The sequence below is a fragment of the Phyllobates terribilis genome, unplaced genomic scaffold (assembly GCF_046119375.1).
Source record: "Phyllobates terribilis strain yellow unplaced genomic scaffold, ASM4611937v1 Scaffold_13__5_contigs__length_258822181, whole genome shotgun sequence".
Lineage (NCBI taxonomy): Eukaryota > Metazoa > Chordata > Amphibia > Anura > Dendrobatidae > Phyllobates > Phyllobates terribilis.
This window is the reverse complement of record NW_027362773.1, coordinates 252,973,059-252,993,435: the sequence shown is the minus strand read 5'-3', so window position 1 is coordinate 252,993,435 and position 20,377 is coordinate 252,973,059. Positions and strand designations below refer to the sequence as shown.

General features: G+C 47.1%; 1 protein-coding gene across 1 annotated transcript in view; it reads left to right on the top strand.

The window, feature by feature from the left end:
* The first annotated feature begins 601 nt into the window (after positions 1 to 601).
* Positions 602 to 20,377, top strand: part of SLC6A2 (solute carrier family 6 member 2) — a 287,250-nt gene continuing 267,474 nt past the window's right edge. The window contains exons 1-2 of the mRNA XM_073657955.1: positions 602 to 760; positions 1,003 to 1,421. Of these exons, the coding sequence (XP_073514056.1) occupies positions 1,103 to 1,421 (319 nt within the window). The 5' untranslated portion in view covers positions 602 to 760; positions 1,003 to 1,102. The remainder of the gene's footprint in view (positions 761 to 1,002; positions 1,422 to 20,377) is intronic.

Here is a 20,377-nt window from a genome sequence, read left to right as displayed (position 1 = left end):
TTATCTATGCTATCATAAGTCTTAACTATAAAGAAGCAACACAAAAATGTGGGCGATCATCGAATGCATCTTGTTTCTTCTGGTAATACGGTACCATATAGCATAAGCATATCGGACTGTAGTGACGTATAGGATATATATAATTTTTGCAAAAGGTGTTGCAGGGATCCTTAACGGAATATTGCTCAATTCCTGTTTGGTGGTTGCTTTATGGCTGTCAATATGCATTATACTTGAAATGAGCCAGATAATCTATCTCTTCCTTCTTAAAGCAATTGGTCAAGACACCCTTAGGGCATGCTGTTTTACATATGCCAGATTGCCTATATGTCCCTGTAATGCATGATGCTTCAGAGATATAGAGCAATTTCCTTAATTTACTTCCTGATTTGTTTTTCGTAACGAAGAAATCCAAAAAATTTTTTTTTTTCATCCCTACTTTATAAACACAACAAAATGTCTCGGGCTACTTATCATTTGCTCTATTATCAGCAGGTGGCACTGCTCCGTTTCCAATGTCTTCAGTGGGTGTCTTGATTTAACAAGCAGCACGTGCACCGAGAGGAGCATGGTTTAAAAAGCTGGCATCTTTTCTTTTCTTCGCAGTTTTCTCGGAGGAATCACTAACGTCCCACTCGACAGAGGAAAAAGGTCACCTAAAAAAAATTAATCAGAAGGTGATGGAAAGGGTAGAGTGGACATCACAGAAATCTGGACTGCTGGATGCTCCTGAATTCAACCATCTACCTGCTTCAAGTTGGTAAGTTTTCACGCTATATAGTATATATTGTATAGATGGTATGGAAGTTTACATTAATTAAAGCATAAGTCTACATTCCCATGATGAGTATTTAATGTTGTATTTCTTTCGAAAACCAAAAACTCATCATGAGAACGTAACCCTGTCGAAGTCAAGTCACTGTGTTCTTCTGCGCAATGTTCTCCTCCATCATTCACAATTGGATTAATAACTTTAGTAATTGTTTGTTTTATTTATTTTAGAAAATCAAGATCACATCCAAAAAAAAAACAAGAAATACAAGGAAAACACTATATCGTACCCATCACAGGTAGTTAATATTTGCCCAGGTCCAACTTTCAGATGTTAAAAGCCAAAATGTTCAAACAAGGTCAGTCTGACCATAAACTGTCAGCGGTGGTCCCCATCAAAGAGACCGTCCCCGAAAAGAAAGATGTCGAGCTGATACTTGTAAAGGAACAAAACGGAGTCCAGTACACAAATAACACAATCATTGCCCCCGACGCCTCTGGGAAATACGAGACCCCCGTCGTCCAGGAAGAAGAGGAAGAACGAGAGCACTGGGGCAAGAAAATAGACTTTCTTCTATCGGTGGTTGGGTTTTCCGTGGATCTGGCAAACGTCTGGAGATTTCCCTACCTCTGCTATAAAAATGGAGGAGGTAAGAATGAGATTTTTCAGAATTTGCATTAATGATCATCAAAATATTTATTGGTATATTTTTATAATAACGCATAGAAAAAGTTTTCTTGTTTTGGGGGGCCAAATCCTAAATTATATTTGCCATTCTTTCTTAATAAGAAAATATTAAAAACCTATTATTTATTATATTCTCAGACTTGCTATAATATACCTTTATATTACATAAAAGACTCATTCAAAGCCTTTTATTTTCCAAAATATTAACCGTTTCTATTCTGGATGTAATACCTAGGCTACTGCGCTGAATATACAGCACCATAAATGTGAATGAGGCCAAATATCACTGAAGATCTACAAAAAGGGTGTAATATCTACAAACAACTTTTATGCTATACACCTTTTTTGGTCTCTATGCTGTAGAGGCATTTAATCAAAATATATATATATTTCTTATATGTATATGTAAGTGTGTATATATATATATATATATATATATATATATTATTTATTATCATAGCGTCATTTATTCCATTCCATTTACATGTGAAAAGGGCTATACATAATAAAAACAAGTACAATAACAACACACATACTGTATGTACATATATAGTATATTGCATTGTGTGAAATAACAATCGGCACATTTTTTTTAACTTAAATGCATGTAACTGGGACTTAAAAATAATTGGGTTTCATTAAATATTTTGCACCGATTGCCTTCTGTTGCTTCTGGTTGCACTGTTTATTGCTGGCTGCATAAAGAGTTAACTGAGAATCCATCAGTGAGCTCCCTATGAATGTCTAACAGAAGAGTTTGTGACACTTTTATTTGTCTTTTTCTGAGCTCCTCTCCGCTGATTTATGATCACAGACCGAATCAAAGTTGAACGTGTAGTGAAACAAAGAGTCTGTAAAAGCCAAATGGTTCAAAAAATTTTTAGGAAATTATTTTTGTGCATTTAAGTAAAAAAAAAAAAAAACTATCCCAAAGGTGGACAACCCCTTTATGCATTTCCACATATCTTCACTTTAAGTTACGCCGTTGTGTTAGGAGTCGGACTGATTCTTATGTTCACCGGTCCCTTTAAGCCTCTAACTTTAAGGCTTAAACCTGAAAATAATGTTTTCCTAGCAACCTACACTGCATTTATAAAAATATACACTCGGGAAATATTTGCCTTCCATTTCACATATTTAGCATAACCTATTCTAATCCGGTGGTCACACTATATTTTGCTTCCGTGAAGGAATTCATTGTAAGGGTCCACGAACGCTAAAATTTTTCCTCTCCTTGGTCCCCGTATATCTGTGTTTCTTAACCTGCGGCTCTCCAGCTGTTGCGAAACTACAACTCCCAATATGTACTGACAGCTGTATGTTTGTAGTTCTAAAGTTTGGAAACTTTTCTCATTTCTATATAGCGATATTTGAGTTGTGACCTTGTAACGCTAAATTGTGGACAAATTTAGAATTCCCATAAGAATATCACTGACATACAAGGAAAGGTACATAGTCATATATATGTTTCTGAACTGCTAACCAACCTGAAAATGTAGCTAAAAATAATAAAAAAAACAATAAAAAATAGGGAATATAGAAAAACATTTAGAATTTATAGTTTTTTTTTATGAATCAGGATTAATATATATGCATAAAGGCATACACAAAAGAAAAATTACAACCACTTACTTCTTCAGACTGGCTTCAAACCTCAATACCCAGAACCCCAGTAATTCTACTGACCAGGACTAACATCTACATAAAATTCCTTGACTTATGACCGATTCAGAGGAAACATGAGATCTGGGCATTGTGGAGACTTGAAGGATTACTCACATTCTCAAATATGTGCCAATGTTAAGTATATATAAATATACAGTTGCATAAGTCCTTGTCTGCTTAACAATTAGTTCATTCTGGTGTAAAGTATTTTACTTAGAAGTAGAATCTGACATCAGGGTTTTTGCTATATAATCTGAGAGCAGCATGATGTAGGGGCAGAGACCCTGATTCCAGTGATGTCTCACTTGCAGGTCTGCACGCTGTTATTTTCATAGAATCCCTGTTTTCTCTGCTGCAGAAGTAGCAGAGCTCAGAATGCTGAGCCGCGTATAACCCCGCCAACAACACTGATTGGCAGCTTTCTGTATACCCTGTATATTGACAGAAAGTTGATAATCATTGGTGGGTGTGGGGTTATACATAGCAGGAGGACTAGAGGGCACGGGACACCTAGTCATGTAGTGATACTCTCCTATAGCACTTACTCCAGGACTAGGTGTTGTGTGCCTTCTAGTCAACTGATCTGTGTAATCTTGCCCCCATCACTGATTTCCTGATCTATGGGCAGTTCTGTGTACACTGTATATTGACAGAAAGCTGCTAATCAGTGGTGGGGTTATACAGAGCAGGAGGACTTGAAGGCACGGGACACCTAGTCCTGTAGTGATACTCTCCTATAGCACTTACTCCAGGACTAGGTGTTGTGTGCCTTCTAGTCAACTGATCTGTGTAATCTTGCCCCCATCACTGATTTCCTGATCTATGGGCAGTTCTGTGTACACTGTATATTGACAGAAAGCTGCTAATCAGTGATGGGGTTATACAGAGCAGGAGGACTAGAAGAGATGAGACACCTAGTCCTCTAGTGATAATTTCCCATAGGACTAGGTGTTATGTGCCTCCTAGTCAACTGCTTTGTGTATTCTTGCCCCATCACTGATTTCCTGATCTATGGGCAGCATGTTATAGAGCAGGGGAAGCAGAGAAAATTTATATATAAGAATGAGAGAAAATACTTAGAATAGCTTGTTTTTTATTTATTGAAATCCCTGCTCATTGTGGGCTTAGAAGTCAAGTAGGTGGTCCTAATCAGTGATTGACAGCTGTCTCTGCATGTATACTTAGACATGGAAGACTGTATATCACTGACTAAGACTACCCATCTGACTGCTAAGTCCAGAATGAGTTCTAGTTAATCCTTTTTTAACAAACTTATATATCAATCCATGTGATGTGTCTGCTATGATCTCTCTACTTCAATTATGGGTTTCCATCAGTGGTGTAACTAGAGACCGATGGGCCCCGGTGCACCATTTGGACCAGGTCCCCCCATCCTGGTGTATATATATCCCCTATCTTGGTATATATGTCCCTTAACCTGACTGGGCTCCATTCTGGTATATGTGTCCCCTATCCTGGGCCCCATCCTGATATATATATCCCCCATCCTGGTATATGTCCCCTATCCTGGTATATATATATCCCCCATCCTGCTATGTATAGGTCCTATATTCTCGCCCCATACTAGTATATATATCTCCCATCCTGGTATACATATTTCCTATCCTGAACCCCATCTTGGTATATATATATCCACCATCCTGGTATATAATAATAATCTTTTTATTTACAGTACAGACCAAAAGTTTGGACACATCTTCTCATTTAAAGATTTTTCTGTATTTTCATGACTATGAAAATTGTACATTCACACTGAAGGCATCAAAACTATGAATTAACACATGTGGAATTATATACTTAACAAAAAAGTGTGAAACAACTGAAAATATGTCTTATATTCTAGGTTCTTCAAAGTAGCCACCTTTTGCTTTGATGACTGCTTTGCACACTCTTGGCATTCTCTTGATGAGCTTCAAGAGGTAGTCACCGGAAATGTTTTTTACTTCACAGGTGTGCCCTGTCAGGTTTAATAAGTGGGATTTCTTGCCTTATAAATGGGGTTGGGACCATCAGTTGTGTTGTGCAGAAGTCTGGTGGACACACAGCTGATAGTCCTACTGAATAGACTGTTAGAATTTGTATTATGGCAAGAAAAAAGCAGCTAAGTAAAGAAAAATGAGTGGCCATCATTATTTTAAGAAATGAAGGTCAGTCAGTCTGAAAAATTGGGCAAACTTTGTATGTGTCCCTAAGTGCAGTTGCAAAAACCATCAAGCGCTACAAAGAAACTGGCTCACATGTTGACCTCCCCAGGAAAGGAAGACCAAGAGTCACCTCTGCTTCTGAGGATAAGTTTATCCGAGTCACCAGCCTCAGAAATCGCTGGTTAACAGCAGGTCAGATTAGAGACCAGGTCAATGCCACACAGAGTTCTAGCAGCAAACACATCTCTACAACAACTGTTAAGAGGAGACTTTGTGCATCAGGCCTTCATGGTAAAATAGCTGCAAGGAAACCATTGCTATGGACAGGCAACAAGCAGAAGAAACTTGTTTGGGCTAAAGAACACAAGGAATGGACATTAGACCAGTGGAAATCTGTGCTTTGGTCTGATGAGTCCAAATTTGAGATCTTTTGTTCCAACCGCCGTGTCTTTGTGCGACACAGAAAAGGAGAACGGATGGACTCTACATGCCTGATTCCCACCGTGAAGCACGGAGGAGGTGTGATTCAAAAATTGAAGGCATACTGAACCAGCTTGGCTACCACAGCATCTTGCAGCGGCATGCTATTCCATCCGGTTTGCGCTTAGTTGGACCATCATTTATTTTTCAACAGGACAATGACCCCAAACACACCTCCAGGCTGTGTAAGGACTATTTGACCAAGAAGGTGAGTGATGGGGTGCTATGCCAGATGACCTGGCCTCCATAGTCACCAGACCTGAAGCCAATCGAGATGGTTTGGGGTGAGCTGGTCCGCAGAGTGAAGGCAAAAGGGCCAACAAGTGCTAAGCATCTCAGGGAACTCCTTCAAGATTGTTGGAAGACCATTTACGGTGGCTACCTCTTGAAGCTCATCAAGAGAATGCCAAGAGTGTGCAAAGCAGTCAGCAAATCAAAAGGTGGCTACTTTGAAGAACCTAGAATATAAGACATATTTTCAGTTGTTTCACACTTTTTTGTTAAGTATATAATTCCACATGTATTAATTTATAGTTTTGATGCCTTCAGTGTGAATGTACGATTTTCAAAGTCATGAAAATGCAGAAAAATCTTTAAATGAGAAGGTGTGTCCAAACTTTTGGTCTGTACTGTATATAGCACCAACATATTCCACAGCGCTTTACAATTCAGACAATTTACAGACATTATTGGCACTGTCCCCATTGGGGCTCACAATCTACATTCCCTATCAGTAAGTCTTTGGAGTGTGGGAGGAAACCGGAGAACCAGGAGGAAACCCACACAAACATGGGGAGAACATACAAACTCCTTGCACATGTTGTCCTTGGTGGATTTGAACCCAGGACCCTAGAGCTGCAAGGCTGCAGTGCTAACCACTGAACCAATGTGCTGCCCTGTATGTCCCTTATCCTGTGCCCCATCCTAATATTATATATATTCCCCATCCTGGTAAAATGTCCCTTATCCTGGTAAAATGTCCCTTATTCTGCTATATGTCCCTTATCCTGGGCCCCATGCTGGTATATGTCCCCCGTTCTGCTGCTGTTCTTTAACGCATAGAAAAAAACAAAACAATTATACTCACCTTCCCTCCGCTCCCCTGCCGCACGGCGTCCTCTTCTGAATCCGGCGGCTGACTTCAGCGCACAAATGACGGGAGCGCATGACCTCACTTCCATGCGCCCGCAGTCATGTGCACGCCGACATCAGCTGCTGATCTCTGATTGGCCGGCAGCATGCATTGCCGCGCATGGACCCGACGGGTCTGCGTGCCGCAATACACTTCAACTGGATGTGTGTCCGAGGACGCACTTCTAGTTAAAGTTTCTGCTTGCGTCGGCGAGTCCTCACCCTCACGGGCCCGGTTACAACCTCTGCGATCACGGCCGTTATGCCTCTGCTTTCCATTCTTTTAACTGGACAGAATTGCTTAGTATTCATGAGAAATGGAAACCTGATGAAAAAGAATAGTTGTGTAACTAGGTTTTAAGGTTTTATTTTTAAGATTTTCTAGAGAAGGGAACTCAAAATATTTGGCTGAACACAATAGAAGATCTTATTTAAATGGTGCCTGTCAGAAAAATCCACCCCCCAAACTGTTTATGAGGTCATGTTACTTTCTGTAAGATAATTACATCCATACCTGGTGCAATCTGTTGCTCCCTTACTGAAAAAAATGCTGTTTTAATTATTATGCAAATGAGGTTTGAGTGCTCTGGGATTGTCAAAGCACTTCCCAAGCCACTGCCTCCCCGGCTCTATTCCCCACCCAGCTCTACTTTGCTCTGTTTGATTGACAGCTCATTAGCTGTGTGGTCAAGCCAATGAGATGTCAGTCAAGCAGAGAAAAGTAGAGCTGGGTGGGGAATAGAGCCGGGGAGGCAAATGCTTGGGAAGTGCTCCCACAAGCCCAAAGCACTTAAGACTCATTTCAATATGTATTTAAACAGCGTTTTTTTTTTCAATCAGCGAGCAACAGATTCCATAAGTAAAGGTACCGATGGCGTTTTCTTTCGGAGAGCAACATGACCATATAGACAGTTTGATGGGAGGACGACATTCTAACAAATTTCCTTTACTTATATCTCATAGAACAAAAGAATAACATTTTTTAACACGCGTTTTTGTCTATTGTTGTTGTGTCATACTTTAAATAAAGCTGCTTTGTTTTTGATACGTCCTAGTGACGCGCCCCTGGGCCTGTGTCGCGCTGCGCTGCGCATGCGGGAGCTTACCCGGAGCCGGATCTGTGGAGGGTTGTAGTCTCGTGGCGGTGACCCGGTCCGTGCCCAGGGAGTCAAACTAGACGGCAGTCCATTAGTAGTAAATGGTTGATGACTACGCCACCCGTTGAGTGCAGCCAGGGGGCTGCTGCTGCAGGGCAGACCGCTGAGGCCGATGGTGGGATTGTGCAGCGTGATAGTATAACCCCCAACGGGAGGGGTATGGCCTCAGGGCAGCCGACGTGGATGATGGGGGTAGCAGGAACCACTCAGAGACGGTACGGTGTAGTTCAGGGTCTTTACTGGTAACAACAAAAGACCCTCCCGGAGTACTTGCTAGCGGATGGGGCCTGGTCAGTCCTTGAGCAGATGGGATCTCCCCTGGCCAGGCGTAGTTGTAGGCCTCCCAAACTGACTGTACTCTTCTGGCTACCTTGCTAGGAGCTGATGTAAGTAGCCCACGTCCCTGAGTGTACCGTGTGGTGCTCACCCGTATGGCCGGTGACTCGGGGCCTTCTAATGGCTTCCGCTCCACGATGGCGGTGCTGGTCCCACGCGTGTGACCGTGCCTTCGGGCTTCTGGGCCAGAGGACCTGAAATCCCCTGCCTGACGGATTCTGCTGCTGGGCAGGAATTAGTCCCCACAGCCTCGGACTCCGGGTCCGGTAAAAAGTCTTCTTAGTCAGGGCGAACTCTGCAGCTGACAGCCCCTGACTCCTTGTAACTGCTGTTTCTTCCTATGCTGTCTCTACTTCTTCTCTTCTTCTACTCACTCACCCTGCCTCAGCCCCAGGTTTATATAGGGGAAGTTCTTCCCCTCCCAAGACTGGGCAGGAGGTGTGGCATGCACAGGATCCCTGACTAAAGGACCTCCCACCTGCTCTCAGACATAACATTACGTTACTGTGGCAACCAGACCCCTGGGGTGTCACATTCCCCCCTAGTAAAATTTAGTACTCCGGGACTAAACACATTTAGAAAACATAACAAGGCAAAACATTAATAATACAATAAGAAAACACATAAAGATGGTTACGGCGTGTCCGCAACCGGGTGCAGTCTCTGAAGAAAGCAAGGTGTCCATTTCACCAACACAGGGAGACGTAACCAGGTAGGGGTCTGTTCTACCCCGAGTCCTTGACAGTCTTTAGTCCATCCTGGGTTACGCTCCAACTATATACAAGGATTCCCGGTAAATCCACCAAGGATTCCTAAAAACAACTAGAAATACAAAATTACACACAAGCAACTATAGACAGGTAAACATTATAAAATAGCTTAAACATTTAGATCCTCCAACGTGCGGGTAACTGGCCTCTAGTGGCCCTAGTGGACCTACGGAGCTGACTGTCTGGCCCTGAACTACAGGGTGTAGGAGCTGTCAAGGGTAAACTGGGCAGCTGTCTACCGGCTCTTTGTCTCACTAGGGGTACGGCAGGCTCACTATAAGCAGAGGGTTGATTCTCCTGTTCTACTTGTGTGGAGTCTTCTGCCTCCTGGACCGGCTGTTCTTCCAGCTCTACCCGTTGCTCCGTAGGTTCTTGGGATGATGGTTGGAGGAAGGTGAGTACGGGTACCACAACTGCACCATTGACTTGAGTCCAAGACCGAGGGAAGTCCCCGAGCACGGTACTAACCATATCTTCCCTTTCTCCCACGGGTCGATGGTCTTCTTGTTCCTCTTCAGGGTTCCTCAGTTGTTCGGGACACTTCTTCAGGTGGTCCCGGGATACAATGGCTGTGGTTTCCCCTCCGTCTTTACTGATGGTACAGACCTTCGGGCTCTCGTGGCTTGAGGGCAGTACGGTGTACGGGTCCTTCTCCCACTGGTCATCCAACTTGTGGAGCCGTCTTTTCCTCTTCAAGACCTGCTCTCCGGGTACCAGGGGAACAGCGGGAGCATACTGGTTGTAAGTCTTCTCTTGTCTTTCCCTAGCCTGACAGAGACTTCGCTCCACGCTCTCCTGTACTCTCCGGTACTGCTGCTGCCTCTCTGTGTCCCAGTCTGTTTCTGGTGAAGTGTCCTCAGGTGTCAGGACTCCCATTTCCAGGTCAACAGGTAACTTACCAGGTCTCGCCCTCATTAGGTAAGCCGGGGTACAGTTGGTGGAACCTACCGGGATGTGGTTGTATAGGTCCACCAGATCGGGCAACTTCTCAGGCCACAGACTGCGTTCTTCCAGGGGCAATGTTTTTAGAAGATCCATTACCACCTGGTTCATTTTTTCACAAAGTCCATTAGTTTGCGGATGGTAGGGTGTCGTCCTTATCTTCCGGCAGCCATACAGATTGCAGAATTCCTGGAAGACCTCCGCTTCAAAGGCAGGTCCCTGGTCCGTCAGCACTTGGTCCGGGTACCCGTGTGGACGGCAGAAGTGCTGCTGGAAGGCCCTAGCTGCTGTTTGAGCCGTTAAGTCCTTGACGGGGACGACAACCAAGAACCGGGAGTAATGATCCACGATGGTTAACGCGTAGACGTAGCCACTTCTGCTTGGGGTCAGTTTTACATGATCCAAGGCTACCAGTTCCAACGGTTGCCGGGTGACGATGGACTGCAGGGGAGTCTTCTGGCTGGCCCGGTCCTTCCTTCTCAGATTGCACGGGCCACAGTCTCTGCACCACTTCTCGATGGTTCCCCTCATGCCTACCCAGTGGAACCGCTCGCGCAGCAGGAACTCCAGCTTTTTCCACCCGAAGTGTCCAGCTCCGTCGTGGTATGCCTCCATCACCATGGCTGCGTCTCTTCGGGGCACCACTACTTGCCAGAGTAGTTCATGCGTCCGGGAGTTGACCATTCTGCGGCACAACTTCCCCTTGTAAAGGAATAGTCGACTCTTCTCCGCCCATAGTTGTTTGGCTTCCTCCGGAGCGTCTGGTTCAAGGCGAGCCTCCGGCCGAGTCAGCATCTCCTTCACCAGTCGGACGGCAGGGTCGCTGTCTTGCGTTTCCGCCCAGTTGTAGTGGGGTAAGGGGTTCAACGTAGCAGCTTGCTTACCCCTTACCCGGTGGGAATACTGGATAGTCCCATGACGGTGGAACGCAGGGAGTTCAACTTCTTCCAGTCCCTCCGGATCTTCTCCTTCGTCCGGCAGGTTGGGCATCCTGGACAGGGCGTCCGCGTTAGTATTGGAGCGTCCTGCCCGGTATTTGATTGTGAACTCGTAGTTGGACAGACGGGCCATCCACCTCTGCTCCAGGGCACCGAGTCTTGCCGTGTCCAGGTGTATCAACGGGTTGTTATCCGTGTATACGGTGAACCGGGAAGAAGCGAGGTAATGCCTAAAGCGCTCGGTGACTGCCCATACCACGGCCAGGAACTCTAGCTTAAATGAGCTGTAATTCTCGGGGTTCCTTTCGGTGGGTCGCAGTTTTCGGCTGGCATAGGAGATCACTCGTTCTCTCCCCTGCTGAATCTGGGATAGTACGGCTCCTAGCCCGATGTTACTGGCGTCGGTGTAGAGGATGAAGGGCTGGCTATAGTCTGGGTACGCCAAGATTTCATCCCCCGTGAGGGCCATCTTCAGCTGGCGGAAGGACTCTTCTTCTAGCTCTTCCCATTTGAAGGGCGGCTTCTGGTTCTTGGCCTTCCGGGACTGGCCTATCAGGAGGTCCTGCATACTCGCTGCCTTTTTGGTGAAACCGGGAATAAACCTTCGGTAGTAGCCTACCAACCCCAGGAACTGCCGCACTTCTTTTACGCTGGAGGGGCTTGGCCATCCCTTAATTGCGGTGATCTTATCGGGGTCGGGAGCCACTCCGTCAGCGCTCACCACGTGTCCCAGGTATTGCACCTTTGGTTTCAGGAGGTGACACTTGGAGGGTTTCACCTTTAGGCCGTAACTCGCCAGAGCTTCGAACACCTCCGCCAGGTGTTTCAGGTGGTCCTCATAAGTTTTGGAGTATACGATGACATCGTCCAGGTACAACAGGACCGTCTCGAAGTTTCTGTGGCCCAGACAGCACTCCATTAATCGTTGGAAGGTTCCTGGGGCGTTGCAGAGTCCGAACGGCATGCAGGTGAACTCACTAAGTCCCATCGGGGTGGTGAATGCGGTCTTCTCCCGGTCCGCCTCTGCTACAGGAACCTGCCAGTACCCGCTAGTGAGATCCAAGGTAGAGAAGAAGTTAGCAGATCTTAAAGCAGCCAATGACTCCTCTATCCTTGGTAAGGGGTACGCATCCTTGTGTGTGATACGGTTGATTTTCCGGTAATCTACACACATCCTCATGGTGTTGTCTTTCTTTTTGACTAAAACTAGTGGGGCTGCCCAGGGGCTACAGCTATCCCGGATTACCCCAGCCTCCTTCATGTCTCTAAGCATCCCCTTGGCGTGTTGGTAATGTGCAGGGGGTACGGGTCGATACCTCTCTTTTATGGGAGGATGATCTCCCGTGGGGATGCGGTGTTCTACCCCCTTGACTCGCCCGAAGTCTAACGGGTGTTTACTAAACACTCTCTCATACTCTTGAACCACCCGATAGACTCCTTGTTTCTGATGTGAGGGAGTGGAATCAGTACCCAAATGTAGTTGCTGACACCAGTCCTCCATGTCTTTCTTAGAGCCGTTACCTTCCTCCGGGTGAGATGGAGGCAAGGGTTCCACAGATTGTATAGAATTTTGATTAGTGGTATATAATTTGGCTAGCGTGGCATACCGGGGCAGGTACACTTCCCTCTCCCCGATATTTATTATGCGAATGGGCACCCTCCCATGGCGTACATTGACCACCCCCCGTGCTGTCAAAATGGTGGGCCTACTGTCTGAGTAAACTGGTTCTACCATTGCCTGGTAATCTCTTCCTCTCAGACCAATAGCTGCCCGGCACCAAATCATCATTTCACTTTTTGGGGGCATGGCAATAGGAAAAGGGTCACACATTCTTACGCTACCAATCTCACCGCCGGAGAGTTCCACTTGTTGCCGTTGCATCAGTGCCCGGATCTCTTTCTGGAGCACCCGCTGCTCGCCGGAGCTGGCGTTCTTGGCAACCTACTGTAAAAGGAAAATCACCTCTGCAAGACAATTTTCAATTACGTTAGTTCCTAGAGTTATTTTTGGGTGACTCTCATGTTTATCAATATCTACAATGATCAGTCCCTGTGCGGCCAGTTCGACTCTACCGATTTTGAGGGCCACCTCCTTAAATCCGATCTGGGGCACGGGCTGGCCATTGCTGGCGATGATACTCAAGTCGTCGTCAGGGTAGTGGGTAATATCCGAGTCATTCCAGTACTGCTTGAAGAGCACGTACGGGATGGTGGTGACCTGTGACCCGGTATCCAGTAGGGCACTCATGGGAATGCCATCCAGTACCACAGGCAAGACTGGACGTCCTCCCACATATCTGTCGCGCCAGTTCGATGGGCCTGGTGATCTTTTTCCTGGGGGTTGGCCCTCTACCCCAGGTTGTGCCCGTTTAAAGAACAGTACCTTTCCATATGTCCGGGTTGATTGCAGCGGCGGCAGATGGGTCGTCCGTCCTCGCTGTATCGGTCACTGGGTCTTCCTCTGGCCGGTGGGGTCCTCCTTGGTCGACGCCACGGGATGTCCTCCGGTCCGGATGCCAGCTGGATCTTCCCTGGGGTGGAGACCTGTAAAGACTGCACAGTTCGGGTTAGCGCAGCAACGCTCTTAGCTAGCTCTTGGACCTGATGGTGTAGGTCTGGAGCCGGGTCATTGTCCAAAGCCTGCGCATCAGCTCCCACAGGCCCTGCTGACAAGGGCGCCGCCTCCTGATAGTAAGTGGTAGTGGGGCGTCTGTGGGTCACAACGCCACCTGGTGCCGGTTCTCGGAGCACCCGGATGGCTCTGTCCTTGAACTGTGCAAAGTCCAGATGGGGATCCTGTAAGGCCATTGCCCGCAACTGGGTTCGGTGGGCATTGCAATATAAACCCTCTATAAATTGTTCAGTCAACAGCCTGTCCTCGTTTCCCACCCCATCAGGGTCGGTCTGCTTTATGGCCCTCAGGGCCTCTTGTAGGTTTAGTGCATAGTCCCTTATACTCTCATGCGCTCGCTGCTTGCACCCGTAGAATCTAAGCTTAATCTCGGCTGAGGTGCGGGTATCAAAGGTGTCCTTCAGCCGGGTTAGTATCCCTGCGACAGTCTTCCTCCCAGGTGGCCAGGATTTTACTTCCCTTTTGGCTGCCCCGGTTAGTTGGGCCACCAGGATGCTCACTTTTTGCTCTTCTGTGAGGGGGTACACCTGGAAGAGGCTATCCAGCTTTTCTCTAAAGTCATGCAGGGTATGTGACTCCCCTGAGTACTGGGGTAGCCAAGCTGCTCCCGGGATATAGGGCATTGTGAAGGGCATAACTGCAGCAGCGGTAGCGCTGGCGGGGGTTGGGGCAGTGAAGCTCTCCTCCGTATCCGACATCTTCCTCCCCCCTAGTGGACCGTGGCCTACCTTGCGATGATCCTCTTCCGTAGGCCGCGGCTCCGCAGTGGATCGTCAGGGTTGAGGACCTTCCGTCGCGCTCCTGTGACGTCGGCGTCTGCTGGGCTCCTTCCAGGACCTTACGCAACGTCCGGACGTGAGGCGGGGCTTCAGTTCTCGCGCGCTTTCGGAGTCCACGCCCCTCTTCTTCCCGCGCGGCGTCCCCAAGATGGCGCCGGATGGCAGGAAAACTCCTCGGATGGCGGGAAGAAGGCAGAAGATGGCGCCGGATGGCGGGAAAACTCCTCGGATGGCGGGAATCTTCACCACTGGTAAGTTTGAACAGTCTTTTTCAGGCACGCAGTACCCGGTGGTTGCGGGCACGAAATCCTGCCGACTACGCCAAAGTTGACGCGCCCCTGGGCCTGTGTCGCGCTGCGCTGCGCATGCGGGAGCTTACCCGGAGCCGGATCTGTGGAGGGTTGTAGTCTCGTGGCGGTGACCCGGTCCGTGCCCAGGGAGTCAAACTAGACGGCAGTCCATTAGTAGTAAATGGTTGATGACTACGCCACCCGTTGAGTGCAGCCAGGGGGCTGCTGCTGCAGGGCAGACCGCTGAGGCCGATGGTGGGATTGTGCAGCGTGATAGTATAACCCCCAACGGGAGGGGTATGGCCTCAGGGCAGCCGACGTGGATGATGGGGGTAGCAGGAACCACTCAGAGACGGTACGGTGTAGTTCAGGGTCTTTACTGGTAACAACAAAAGACCCTCCCGGAGTACTTGCTAGCGGATGGGGCCTGGTCAGTCCTTGAGCAGATGGGATCTCCCCTGGCCAGGCGTAGTTGTAGGCCTCCCAAACTGACTGTACTCTTCTGGCTACCTTGCTAGGAGCTGATGTAAGTAGCCCACGTCCCTGAGTGTACCGTGTGGTGCTCACCCGTATGGCCGGTGACTCGGGGCCTTCTAATGGCTTCCGCTCCACGATGGCGGTGCTGGTCCCACGCGTGTGACCGTGCCTTCGGGCTTCTGGGCCAGAGGACCTGAAATCCCCTGCCCGACGGATTCTGCTGCTGGGCAGGAATTAGTCCCCACAGCCTCGGACTCCGGGTCCGGTAAAAAGTCTTCTTAGTCAGGGCGAACTCTGCAGCTGCCAGCCCCTGACTCCTTGTAACTGCTGTTTCTTCCTATGCTGTCTCTACTTCTTCTCTTCTTCTACTCACTCACCCTGCCTCAGCCCCAGGTTTATATAGGGGAAGTTCTTCCCCTCCCAAGACTGGGCAGGAGGTGTGGCATGCACAGGATCCCTGACTAAAGGACCTCCCACCTGCTCTCAGACATAACATTACGTTACTGTGGCAACCAGACCCCTGGGGTGTCACACTAGTATTTAGGTTTGACAAAACTTTATTGACATGCATAGGTGCGGATTACATGTATGTTTGATGCGTTTCCGCTGCGGAAATGCACTAAAAATGCATGTGCGTTTTTTACCTGCAGATTTTCTGCATGTAATGCACGTCTATGGGGACAATCCGCACAGAAAACTCAGTGTACCCGCAAGAGAAATTGTCATGCTGCGGATTTGAAACACGCACCGCAGGTCAGTTTACACTGCGTTAGGGCCATGTTCACATGGTCAGTATTTGGTCAGTATTTTACATTAGTATTTGTAAGCCAAAACCAGGAGTGGGTGATAAATGCAGAAGTGGTGACGTGTTTCTATTATACTTTTCCTCTGATTGTTCAACTCCTGGTTTTGGCTTACAAATACTGATGTAAATACTGACCAAATACTGACGTGTGAATAAGCCCTAAGTATTTTTCATCAGTGTTTCATCAGTTTTTCTAAAAAAAGAAACTGATGGAGGTTTCTCAAGCGTCTCTTAGCAAACAGTCAGTGAAATATGGACAGCACACGGATACAACTAGGATGCCATCAATGACCTGTCTGAGTTTGTTTTTTCGCTAAGGGCTTATTCACATGTCAGTATTTGGTCAGTATGTTGTATCAGTGTTTGTATGCCAAAGTCAGAAAGTCATATATCGACTGGATGACATAAAAATACCCAAGTACTCGTTCAAACTTCCAGTGTGTATGAAAAATGGGTCTGTCTTACCCTTCCCGTCGCAACATGTACTGTATTTTTTGATCTTTAAGACACACTTTTTCCCCCCAAATTTGGGAGGAAAATGGGAGGGTGCATCCTATAGTCCGAATGTAGCTTACCGGGGGGTTGCGGAGGTGATGGAGCGGGATCACAGGAGGCAGGGTCCCTTCCTTAGGAAGCCGGCGGCTGCAGAAGTGTGGTGATGCTGTGTCCCAGTGTTGGCGGTGAGCATTGCGGAGTGCATTGCTTTCCTGGCGGTCATTTTCCTAAAGCTGTGGGCGGCCCAATCTGCGCATGCGCCGTCTCCGGCAGCCATCTTCCTGAAGCCCACCACTGGGAAAGCAAGCAATGCATTCCGCTTTGCCTTACCTCTGGGAAAGCAGTGCACTCTGCTCTACCTCACCTCTGACACCGGGCCCGCAGCATCGCACCATTGGGACACCCCCTCCTCCCACCCAGGGCCCACAGCCTTGCCCCACTTCTGCCGCCGCTGGCTTCCTGTGACCGTGCACCACCGCCTCCGCCCCCCAGGTTAGATACCTTAAATTCGGACAATAAGACAGACCTCATCTTATAAAAAATATTTTTTTACCTATTTTCCGCCCCAAAATTTGGGGAGCGTCTCATGGTCCGGTGCGTCTTATATTCCGAAAAATACGGTGTATAGTCAGTCCAGTTGTTTTGGAGAGTCCCTGGTGGATGGTCCATGTGGTGCAAGGAACGATTTCTTTCCCTGTTATACCCTAAATTGAAAAAAAAAGCTACAATGACCCCAAGAACCTACTCCTTCCTTGTGACAGGGCCCTTTGACTCGAAACTTGCACTGGTAACAACCAATCCCTGGTGCGTCTCTATCAAAAGAAGTTGAAGTGCCTAGGCTAATTGACCGATAAATCAATATCCTAAAATATTGGTGACAAGTGGGATATTTTCAAGGGAAGCAATGAACTGCAAAAAAGCTTGACCATAACAAGGTTTTAAATATCACAATTTGAGAACGCTGATTAAAAGTAGATGCAAAAATAATAGAATAGAAGGTGAAGACGGTGCTGAGCTGAGTCTATGTAAAAGGGTTGACCACCTTAGAGTGTTTATTTCCCTGTAGCGCCCTCACAGGAAACTAGAGTATTACACTGTTCCCATGGATATTAAAGAAGCATTCCCCTCCCATCAAAATGTTTATCCTCTTAATATATTGCAATCATCATATGATATAATACTGTGTACTTACAATTGCTCATTTTGCCCTTCTACCCAGATAATTCTATCATTTCAATTAGGTCTATGACATAAGCTCTTTGTAGAAACAGGAGGTCTATTTTCCCTGTATGAGTCATGAGTCACTGCAAAAGTCCCCGGCGGGTTGAAGGGGAGCAGCTTGGTCAGGAGTTGAAGAGGGGAATGATAAATGCAGGGACAAGAGACTTCCTGTTTCCACAAAGACCAGAGAAAAGAGAAGAATTAGCTGGGTAGAAAGACAAAATGAGCAATTGTAAGTACACAGTTGTTACAGATCATGGTTCCGTGTCCTACCTGGTAATGGAACTGGTCTGGTACGGCGTGTCTCCGGTTACAAGCGCCGCCATTGTCCTGACCCGGGAGGCGGAGTTACCACACGTGCAGGGAATCTGTCCCAATCTGGTGTAGCATCTAGTTCTGGTTTTGTGGGATGTGTGAGGACACAGGATGCCATGTCCCTCACTGATTTCTCTGCCAAGGGAAGGTGGGATGCTATCTTCCCTGGTTGCCAAGCAATGCAGGATGCTGCTTTTTTTCGCAATGAGCAATGGTGGGATTTTGTCCAGCCTGTGGTTGAATCTAGCATGGAGAGGCTGTCTCGGGATGATTGGGATGTAGTCAGCACCTGATCATTAGTATCATTAGGCTGACTATACAATCCTGCTCCCTGCTCAGTCCTTTGCTGTTTATTGCAGTTTCCATGTACTTGGTGGTTTGTGGTGTTATCATTAGGTTTTGCTATTACAGCAGGATTTCCTCATTTTCTTTTTAGTTATGCTTTCTGGGGTCCCAGCAGAGGTTCTCACCTGGTGTTAGACTGATCACCAGCCGCGTCCCCAGACGCCAGTTGTCTTGCGACAGTGGACCTGGGAAGGGCTTTGCCAAAAGTCCCCCTTTCATTTAATTGGAGCTTGGTGAAGAGTATTCCCGACCATCAAGGGCTTGCCTAGCTGGGCAACTTGTGCCAAGTGCATCTGTGGCTGCGCCTTTCCTGGTTTGGTGCCAGTCTTTTGGGTTCCTCTTAGAAGCACATAACATATATATAAAAGAGAATAAAAAATGGATCCGGTCAAGCAGCTTACTGACCAGATGTAGGGTCTTTTGGGAATGTTCCAGGATTTGGCGGGCACCGTGAACCAGCATAGCCAGACCCTAACTCAGAGGGTCCCTCTGACACAAGCAAGTTATAACAGCAGTTTCACAGCGGTGGTCATTCCCATAGTACTTATGGGACCAGCGGTGGTCATCCCATTGATTTTTTGGGGGGAGATCAGAAACAGTTTAATAATTTTAAGGAGGGGTGCAAATTATATTTCCAATTTCACCCTATTTCCTCTGGGAGTGAAAGTACTTTGTTGGGTCTTGTTATTTCCCTGCTTAGAGGTAAACCCCAGTCTTGGGCTTTTTCATTACCCTCAGATTCACCTATACTCTCATCTGTGGATGAATTTTTTAAGGCTATAGGGCAGATTTATGATGAACCAGACCGGGTGGCCTTAGCTGAATTCAGTCTTAAGGCATTGTGTCAGCGGACCTCACTGCGGAGGACTGCTGCTTCCAGTTTCGTAGGTGGGCTATAGAGATAGAGACTGGGTGGAACGATACCGCTCTTCGTAGTACTTTCCTGTTTGGTCTTAATGAATATACTAAAGATATGCTAGTGCACCACTCTCCTCCCGGGTCATCGTAGGCCGCCATGACTTTAGCTGTGTGACTTGACTGGAGAAGATGAGAGAGAAGTCGGGAAAAATTGTCCCTCGAGCAGAGTTCATCCATACACTCTGCCAGTCCTAAGGCTGAAAGGGAACCCATGCAGCTTGGTGGAGTTGGTACCTCTCAGAAGTCAAGGCAGCAAAGATGGCGCCGACGACAGTGTCTTTTATGCGGTTCCTTGTGCCATCTGGTTCGTGAATGTCCACATCTGGAGCCGACAGGAAATGACCGCGCCGAGCAGGTGCTCAGTTACCCCTACCAAAGAAATTGCTTTTACCCATTGTTATCACGTTTAGCGGTAAGAGTGTGGAGGGTTATGCTGTTGTTGATTGCGAGGCTGAGATAAGTTTTTTAAATGCTGCCGTGGCCAAGGAGTTGGAGGTTCCTCTTATCTCCTTGGATTGGATACTTCTATAACATAATCTTCTCTTCATAATTCTCCCTTTGCCCTGAGTATTAGGTATCGCACCTCTGAACCGTTATCCATCACCACTGGTTGTCTGCATAAGGAAGAGGCATGCTATTTTATTTTACAGGATCTTCCTACTGCTGTTTTGTTAGGTCTCCCTTGGTTTTGCACTCATAACCCTATCATTGACTGGCAAAGGGGGGATATTAAGTGGTCCTCCAACTGCCAATCCTTTTGTATTATCAAGCCTCCTAAGGTAATAGGTTTCACCGCCCAGGTCCTGTGGTATGTGGCAGAATTCCCACACGTGTTCTCTGAGGTGGCCTCACAGAAATTACCTCCACATAGAACTTATGAATGTTCCATACAGCTCTTTGAGGGATTAAAATTACCTAAGGGCAGAATTTTTAACTTGTCTGAACCTGCGAGGCAAGCCATGAGGGAATATATTCAGGAAAATTTGCAAAATGGGTTTATCCGCCCATCTAAATCCTCGGTTGGAGCAGGGTTCTTTTTTGTGGCCAAAAAATGATG